The sequence below is a fragment of the Macrobrachium nipponense genome, chromosome 7 (assembly GCF_015104395.2).
Source record: "Macrobrachium nipponense isolate FS-2020 chromosome 7, ASM1510439v2, whole genome shotgun sequence".
NCBI lineage: Eukaryota > Metazoa > Arthropoda > Malacostraca > Decapoda > Palaemonidae > Macrobrachium > Macrobrachium nipponense.
The window spans coordinates 23,092,317-23,102,316 of NC_061109.1; the positions used below are offsets into that span (position 1 = coordinate 23,092,317).

The following is a 10,000-nucleotide window of genomic DNA, read 5'->3' on the forward strand; positions in this document are numbered from 1 at the left end:
TTTGTTGGGTGTATTAATACACAACCCTTAGCCATAATGACTGATTAAATGCAAGCCCGATTCACATTTGAATCTTCAAAACTCTTGCAGATGTGACATGATGTCTGTATTATTGTTCGTTTAATTCTGGGACTGAAGGCAGAGTCTTATTTTGCAGCATAGTAAACTTAGGGAAACTACCATTGAATCGCAATCCCTTCCTTGTCTGAGACAGGAGACCACAAGAGAAGAAGAGGCTGAAGGAGAACAGCGCGCCTGAGGATTGAAGAGAGATAGTTCTGGGCGGCTTTGAAAAGTAGATCCAATTCTCATTCACAGAAAAGTTGGACGTTGACAAAGGGAAGGAGCATCGACGGACACTCGTCGAAGTCGATGCTGACAGTAGATGGAGGTCTAGAATGAAGGGGAGACGCTTGGGCTCCCGGAGTCGACTCTCAGACGAAGGATATTGTGTAATCGGCGCTGAAGCCGTGCACGTCGACCGCGTATTTGTTGTCCGCTTGGCACTCGTAGTATCCGGCGTCCATCTGGGTTGCAGGGTCGATCTCCATCTTGCTCTTGATGGAACGTTCGTCGTCTTTCCATTCGTGTACCTGTTGACGGTCATTAAAAAGGCAAGGAGTTGTCATAGGAACAAACTGTCAAGTCATATTTGGATTTTAGTTGGCTTCAAATAAAGGTTTTAGATGACTAAGTACACTTTGTTATGAAATGTTCCTGCAGACGTCGAAGTTACTCTAAGTTTATTTTGAAAGTCTTATTTTATATGGATATCTTTAGGTATAAAGAAGTTAATGACATTCAACAAATGTTAATGAAGTCTCGTCCTACATATCTTTTTACACTGGAATAAAGTAATAGTTTTTATTGACTCCCTTTCAGAGTGGTTTGCGACTTTGAAGTATCCCCTTAACGTGTACCTTTTATTATGTATTGATAACTAAAATTACTTTCTGTTCGGGGATTTTGAAGCGATGTAATAATTTCATTATTTTATTTTTGAAAAATATTTGTGGTATCCTCCGCCATACTAAACCAAATAGTGACTGTATGTTTTGAAAGTATATTTTCGATATTATTGAAAGGACCTGTCAAATGAGTGAATTCATAATCTCAGGGACGCCAGTTCTCAGCGATATTGTGAGTGAATTGTCTCGGACTAAAATGTTACATATTTAAATACTCAGACGTGATTTAGATGTGAAACCTTGGGGATGCATAACCTCACCATATGACCATTATTTCTTCGGGATGGTATTTCATTTTCATCATTTTTGTAACCATGCCTGGATTGCCTTGTCAACTGTCATTGTTATCACGTACATAAACCCCAATGAATTTGATGTATGGAAATTTGTCCTAACAAAGGAATTAATACAGACTTTTCTCTTCATTTAATGCTTATGACATGATGATGATGATGATGATTGATGATGATATGATGATTATTATTATTATTATTATTATTATTATTATTATTATTATTATTATTCACAATACTTTGCTTTCTAGATAATGCCGACAACAGAGTTTTTAATATTGATATATTTAATTTCAGTGCTCATTATATTATTATTATTATTATTATTATTATTATTATTTTATTAAATTTTAGCATTCATTAGCTTTCACCTTTTAATTAGTCAAATAAATTTCATTTTAAAATCTCAGTGACGACATATTAGTGGCAATAACTATTCGATGGACAATTTTGACTAGGAGGGATTCTATTAAAAAAAATACGGAGAACTTTCACGAGAAAAGAAACAATTTGGTTCTGTTTACCTGGTATAGAAAGTATCGGGAGTCAAGTGTGTCCCACTCATAGGAGAGAAAGAGAGAGCATGTACGTATGTTGGGTATCCTTATTCTTACTGAGAAATAGTATGAAAATTATAATAACATACTGGTAACAAACTTGGCAAATAACCACTGTGTAAAACATTATATATGATTGCGTAATTTAAAAAAAAATATTATTGACAAAAGTTCGAGAAAATTACCTTTCACGTTGGGGCCTTTATTAAGACAAGGATGACTTACCCTTTGCAAGGGAGATAACGGTTAACACGTATCTTAGAATATTAAAGATGCATAGGGATAAAGCGACATGCGTAATGACAGATGACAGAGTCATTATTCATTATGTATTTGATTCTCGCATGCAATGTTCTTTAGGTATGTAATCATACAGTAGTCAGTTTTTAATCATAATTTCTACGGTATTTTACCACAATTCTTGTGTATCTCTCTGTGTTTGGGACATTTATAAGGAAAATGCCCTTTCTCAGCTAAAAATGAGGTCGATTAAGATAGTTTCTTGTGTTTGTATGTATGTGACATTTACCTCCGTAAGGGTGTGTGAGGAGCCTGATGAAGTGCCGATCTCCCAACGGAAGTGACAGTAATCGGTTAAGACGTGAAGAGATTGCTCCTCGTGATAGTTTTGGTCCCAAGTTATAAATTGTGTTGAGCGACTTGGCGTGCGCTTGTCACTGTGATCAGTTATGTTTGCTGGAGTTTTCATTACAGCAGCGATGTTTCTTTATTATTTTGTTCTTTTAGGGATACATTTAAACAAGGAGTTCCTTTAAGTTTTCTGTAAAAAAAGAAAACCATTCATGCCGGCTTTGTCTGTCCGTCCGCCCAAAGCCCTCAGATCTTCTAACCCACAGAGGCTTGAGGACTGCAAATTGCTACGCTGGTCATCCAACCTCCAGTCATCAAACATACCAAATTGCAGGCCTCTGCCCTCAGTCGTTTTTCTTATTTAAGGTTAATGTTAGCCATAATCCCGCGTCTGGCAACGCTGTAGGACAGGTCACCACTGGGCCGTGGCCGAAAGCTTCATGGGCCTCTACTCATACAGAAAACTGGACTGAGCCGAAGAACATTTGGGGTATATTTCCTAGTTTATACTCACTTTAGTTGGTGAATGAATGAATGGACGATTCATAAAATTTCGGCTTTAAAGCGTCGTAGGACAGAAAGAGAAAATAAACGACATGAAAATAAACGACTTGAAGTACGAGGATCTAAAAGTGGAGCTGAGGAGAAAACCCACAGTTACGTTTAAAATGTACAGGAAAAAGTAAAGCAGGATTGGAGGTCAAGTATCAGGCGAAAGAGTTGATGCAGCAGGGCACCCAGTGAACACCACGCACACCCTTCAGTGATGCCTAAAGTGCCGGTTAAATATTCTCCTATGTGTTTCCATTCTAAGTTGGCTCTACACCGGAAGTTGGTCCAGAATAATGAGGTAATCAGTTCAGATAGAGCCCCTCCCTATTCGAGTGACACATGTTGCGTGTTTGGGTTCACCAGTGTTTGTGTGGTGGACGCTGAATTGTTGATTGATGGCTTCCGTAGCTCGACTGAATTCTCATTTTCAGTCTTACAGAACCTGTGAACCCATTGCCTGTACCCTATGACCTGGAAAATCTGGCGTCGGGGCCAATGGTTGGGAATATTGTGAACCCTACCAGGATGATATGCTATGAAAGCGTGTACGTAGTATTATCATACATTAAAAACTCCCCAGTATTGGTTCTGAGAACTTCTAGTGGTTAAGTAGACTAAAAACTACCAGGTTTGACATGTGAAAATCCCTGAGGGTTAGGCATAACAAAAACCAGTATTGGAATAATGTGAATACTCACTGTGGCTGTGCATGATTTGAAAACTCCCTCCAAGTTAAAAATTGATGAGCACTTGCCACGGAAAGCCATTGGCTCAACATTTTTCGTCCTTTCTTGCATGGTATTTCTGCGGTTAGTTCCATGTTATTTGGGCGAAGTGTTCCATTAGCACAGAAGAATGATTGTCCAAATTAATACTCGGACTTAAATGGCTTATTTCATGACAGAATGAGGTCATTATTTATCGGGAACGACTAATGAATCAAAACGGAATATTAATTAGTATCATTTATGTAATACTATATCATTACAGATGATTATCGATAGATTATATTTTATTTTTAAGAAAACCGTTGTTATTTTCTGAAGCACTTCAAATATCTAAGTATCGTGTTTGAAAGACATAGACAATATACTTTGTTTTTAACCTTTTTTGCCGTTCTTTTTGTAACGAGAAGTGAAATTGAGGTCGCTTGAGCCATTAATCTTCAGGTTCACCGTGTCGCCAGAAATGGCCATTTGATGCTTTATCGTAAATTCGCACGAAATATCCCTGGTCAAGGTCTTGTTGATATTTTCTCTAGTTGGACTAAAAGCCGAGGCATTCTGGATTCATTTGCTTAGTTGTAGTACATTAATTAAACATGCTGTCATGTATGCATATCCACACTTAGTTATGAATAAGTGTATATATATATATATATATATATATATATATATTATAGTATATATATATATATATATATATATATATATATATATATATATATATGAGTCATATCACATTACCGTCATTCATATACATACATCGAGCTACAAATGTCCTTTAATATCTAATTCGCTCTACCTCGGAATTAATATATTTTCATATATGCTTAACCGAAGGGGAATTTCTTAGGCGATAAGAGAATTATCGGCTCCTGGGCGCGAACCATCGATACCAAACAAATCCAGGACGACAGTGAGGCTTTAACCCACACCACCACCGCAAGAGGTATAAGTTTATGCCGCCTCTCACCTCCAAATACCTGTCGCTCTCAGATATTCGTTGTTTGGAGACTGCATCTACCCGCCTCAACCTCGGTAGCGTTGTAGTGCTTTTGACAGCACGTAGCCATTATATACTGCAATATCTCCCCCAAAGTTTGAAGTCTACGGACATTTGTAAGCGCGTTTAACTACTGGGGAGCTACGTAATGGACTATTAGTTGGAAGTTTTCTCCTTTGCTTAATTGATAAGAAATGAAATTAGAAGTAACTAAGGCAGCTATTGATGTGTTTTGGTTCATAATAACTATACGTGTGATTAACATAATCCAAAGCCTATTTAATGATTTAATAATCGAAGTAATGCATACGTGTACGTACTTTGCCTTTCCACAAGAGTAATATACCAACTCAGACACAGAGATCTTAAAGACAAATAGAGGAAAAACACATAATTTTTATTTTTAATTGTAAGGGAGGAAAAATACATAATGTATTTTTTATTGTATCTTTAGTCCTCGCTTTCTCCAATTTTTGTGAATTGCAAACAATTGAAAAAACTGACCCGCTCACTCCATGGGAAAATATTACAGTCTCGGCACCATCCTACATTGTATATCTTTTAATATTTTAACGTGTAATTTGCCATTAAATGAGCTGTGCAGTCGTTTTCTTGCAAATTTAGTATTGCCAATATTCTTAATGACGTCCGTAACTTTTGTTAGTGGGATCGTAAACTCGGTGGATTTGTAGATTCTAATCAGCGTGACAATTTTGTGAATTACACACACACACACCTACAAACATACACACACACACACACACACATATATAATAATATATATATATATATATATATATATATATATATATATATATTATAGATATATATATATAAATATATATATATATATATATATATATATATATATATATATATATATATATATAGTTTGTGTGTATACTGATTACTGAATAGATATTGTCACTCACCCTGTTTCCCTAACTCCAAAAGGTTTTTGCCAGGGCATCTTACAAAATTATCGCTGGGAGTAATTATTTCTAAGGTATAGGAATTTCGAAATCAGTATTTGGATGTATGGAAATGTCGTGTAAAAATAACAAACTAACATATTTTTATATTATATATATATATATATATATATATATATATATATATATATATATATATATATATATATACAACCACGGTGCAGGCAGTTGAAGACCAAGGGATACATCAAATCAGGCGTTGACTCAAGGAAACACAAAACCCCCAGGAACTACCCATTTTAGAGTCGTTGCTCGTTAAGCATTTGGTTTCTCCAGTTAAATACCCAAACGTCCTCCATCGAAATGTACCTTAGTTAACGTGTCTCCTTTTATGTTGTATCCTTTCATTCAGTCTTCCTTTCTCTTAGCTTAAGGTTAGTCGCAGGTCTCCGCTTTTCAATATCTTTTTTTTAAATATATTTGAGAAATTTTAGTCTTGATACGGTTTTTTTTTATAGAAAAATTTAAGGTTATTTATAATTTTTTATCATATTTATTTTAATTATTTGACAGATTCCCAGATGTAATAAATGTTATTACGAGACGCCGAAATAAAGAAGTATGTAGATTGGCTTGTTTCCTTGAGTGAACGCCTGATTTTGATATATATATATATATATATATATATATATATATTATATATATATATACATATATATATATATATATATATATATATATATATATAATATACATACGTATATGTATGTATGTATGTATTTATGTATGTATGTATGTATGTATGTGTGTGCGAGCGCGCGCGCGCATATATATGTATGTGTGTGTCTGTTACTCCTTTTAGTGCTCTCTCTCTCTCTCTCTCTCTCTCTCTCTCTCTCTCTCTCTCTCTCTCTCACTGAATATGCTGATTTAATTCCCTCGAACTCACTCGAGAGTCTGACAAAGTCTCGCTTGATTCGTAGATTTTTGTCCTGTACTTATCTTTGCGTCTCTTAAAGAGAATATCGCAACTGCGCGTCCAAAGGGCGTTGCGCCTCCCTCGAGTCAAGTTCGTACCTGTGTCTGTTCGTGGGGGATCTCTGGATATTCAGAGGTGATCAATATTTATTGGCCGTAGGTCGTGATTCATGACTCTCTCTCGCTGAGACATATGTAATGGTTACTAATAGCATGGTCTCATTGATACATGAATGACTAATGATTATTATTGACCTAAGGTCATGATGATGATCGCCTCATTCATACATTTACGGATGACAGTTGTGTTTACATAAAGATTTTTATAAAAGTTTACATCGCTATGTATAGGATCATGACAGCTCGTCTTTAAACAAAAAGTAAATGGTGACACGATATGTAGGTATAAGAACTATGAATGTAAGGTGTATTAATTGGGATTAGGGTCTCGCGTCATTAGCAAATCACGTGGTAGGGCTGCTTGTTGTCAAACAATTTTGTTTTGAAGGTCACTCCATGTAATAAGAATTCGTCGCAGTACTTAATGTAAATGTGGAAACAAATTTCTTTTGTTTTTTTTGTTTAAGTGACGCGTAATATTACTATTGATGTCATTCTGCTTTTATTTCCATTTCTTTCTATAAATTACTTAGTTTGAATGTCCCTTAATTCTATTTTCTACGGCCTTCGCTTTGGTTTCTTTGGAATCCTTTGCTTCAGATAGCTGTTACTTTACTCTTTACTTGATCGTTTATGATTGGTTTCAGTTTTTATTTATTTATTTATTTATTATGTTTTTGTAGAATGAAGGTCAGTGACAGTACTATATTGTTTTACCTGGAAGAACGAGTGGGCGTAGAGTTCGATTCCGTCCTTGAACCAAGTGATGGTCGGTCTTGGAGTCCCTTCGGCCACGCACATGAACACGATCTTCCTTCCCAGAATATATTCCGACTCGAAGTGGGACCATAATGTGATTTTGGCACCCTGCAAAAAGCAAGTCCATTAATTCACAAATTTTATTACCAAGTCAGTCAGTCAGGCAATATGTCTGTTCGTGTGCGTGTGTGTTATTGCGGAATGAAATGTTTTTAACAATGATACAGAACAATTATTGTGTTTAGAACCAAATTGTAATTTTAAAGATTTTTTTTATTATGTTTCTTTTTACTGAATATGCACACGTCTACGGAACAAGTAAAAATGACCTAAGATTTTGTTGGTGAGTTTATAAAGAATTGAATAACCTTAGGTGAATAATTGAGTAATAAAAACTAGTGTAGTTATGAATAAAAAAAATGGTGCAAAATTAATTGTAAATTATATATATATATATATATATATATATATATATATATATATATATATATATATAATAATATAATAATAATAATAATAATAATAATAATAATAATAATAATAATAATAATAAAAGGAGCCCATTAAAACACCAAAATATAGAGAGAAAGGTACCATATTTCAGAGACTGCTGTCTCCCTCTTCAGGTATATGAATGAGAAAAGTTTACAGAAAAGGTGGTAGTTATACCAAGAGATCCATCCACAGGTAAGCCCAAAAACATGCTGTGGATGAGATATGTAGATGATATTCTTACATTTTGGGATAATAAGTGGGGCAATTTAAAGTTGAATGGGAAACAGACAACAAAATTCCCTTTCTTGATGTTTTAATAATCAGAGACATGACAGAATACAAATTTACCATATACAGAAAACCAACGTTCTCACTTTCATACATTCACTACTTTAGCTATCACGACATTGCTATCAAGATAGGTGTAGCCAGCAACCTGTTCTTAAGAGCCTCACGAATTTGTTCCCCAGTTTTCCTGGAAAAAGAATTTGAACTAATTCGTAAGCAACTTTCGTCATTAAAGTATCCTGACCATATAATTGAGAAAGCAATTCACAAAGCAAACGTAATTTTCTACCGACCCCCTCAAGACAAGACCATTGAGACACCCAACAATAAAATAAAATTTCCTCACTTGGACGAGATTAAGACAGTGACTCAGACCATCGGAAAATCTAACCCTTTTGCACTTACTTACCCAAACACCTTAGCCAAATCCCTGATTAAAGTTCAACAAAAGAAATCCCCCAAGGACTCCGGGGTTTACGAGATCCCATGCCAGGACTGTGACCAATCTTACATCGGATTTACAGGAAAATCACTTCCCCAGAGATTAATACAACACAAACGGTCAGTTAGGTATGGACAACAGAACTCAGCTGTTTTCAACCATATAAATGAACATAACCATAGAATAAACTGGAATTTGTCACATATAATTTATAGCAGCAACTGCCGATACAAGAGTCAAATGATGGAATCGCCCTTAATAAAAGAGAGGGAGGTAATGAACATCTCAAAAGGAGCATGGGATTCAGATGTCATCGACAAGATTTTCATTCAACCAACGCTTAAGAAGATTAAAGGAAGATTATCAGCAGGGGTGACCTAAATTGGCTTACCTGTGGATGGATCTCTTGGTATAAATACCACCTTTTCTGTAAACTTTTCTCATTCATATACCTGAAGAGGGAGACAGCAGTCTCTGAAATATAGTACTTTTCTATCCATATTTTGGTGTTTTTATGGGTTCCTTATATAAGATGGAATTCTGTTGTAACAAAACATTTTTACCAGTCATATATATATATATATATATATATATATATATATATATATATATATATATATGCATACATACATACATACATACATAAACAGGTATAGATAATAGAGTAAAATACAATCAGTCATAATCAGCATCTTAAACATTTTTAATTACTTATTCTTATTTGGTGTGTTTTAGTTCACTATCAGGTTTTCGTAATGTCTGTATTTCCACTGTACGTATGTTTGCCATTCACACACAAATGTGCAGGAGTCGTCAGAGCGTTGTCGTCGGTAAAGAAAAAGTGAAGTCAGGTGCAAGTTACTCCTGCGAATGAGAAAGCGGAGGGAGACCGCTTGGCAGACCTTTCGCCTTTATGATATTAATCTTTAATATTTGACCTTTGCTCCGACGACTTTCTCAATAATTCTCAGTTTTCTCTTTCGTAACTTTACTTCCCCCCCCTTTTTTTTTCATATTAAGGAGAGTAAATCTACTATGAATGGAGAAGGGTTGGGTTTTCCAAGAAGGTAGAAATAGACCTTTGTGTCTCTCGAGGGAAGGAAATGTTATCAGTATTAAGGAAAACGGGACAGTTACTTCGTTACCAAAAGATCTGGTATCTTTTAGCAGAGTATATTTATTTCATTCATTTGGTTAAACCAGTCGTCATTTGTTTTTATCCTTCTTTATTTCATTTTACCCGTAATTTCACGGGCAGTAATGTCATGTGAATTTGAAATTAGTTTGCGTTTATATATGC

At 35.1% G+C, this 10,000-nt stretch overlaps 2 protein-coding genes across 4 annotated transcripts in view; one reads left to right on the forward strand and one right to left on the reverse strand.

The window, feature by feature from the left end:
- Positions 1 to 10,000, forward strand: part of LOC135217126 (procollagen-lysine,2-oxoglutarate 5-dioxygenase 1-like) — a 597,528-nt gene that overhangs the window by 258,813 nt on the left and 328,715 nt on the right. The gene's annotated exons all lie outside the window — the stretch shown is intronic.
- The window catches only part of LOC135217396 (immunoglobulin domain-containing protein oig-4-like), a 49,073-nt gene that overhangs the window by 205 nt on the left and 38,868 nt on the right, over positions 1 to 10,000 (reverse strand). For all 3 annotated transcript variants that reach the window (XM_064253239.1, XM_064253238.1, XM_064253240.1), the window contains exons 3-4: positions 7,434 to 7,583; positions 1 to 593 (exon numbers count right to left, since the gene is read on the reverse strand). The exon at positions 1 to 593 is cut by the window's left edge and continues 205 nt beyond it. In XM_064253239.1, the coding sequence (XP_064109309.1) occupies positions 435 to 593; positions 7,434 to 7,583 (309 nt within the window). In that variant the 3' untranslated portion in view covers positions 1 to 434. The remainder of the gene's footprint in view (positions 594 to 7,433; positions 7,584 to 10,000) is intronic.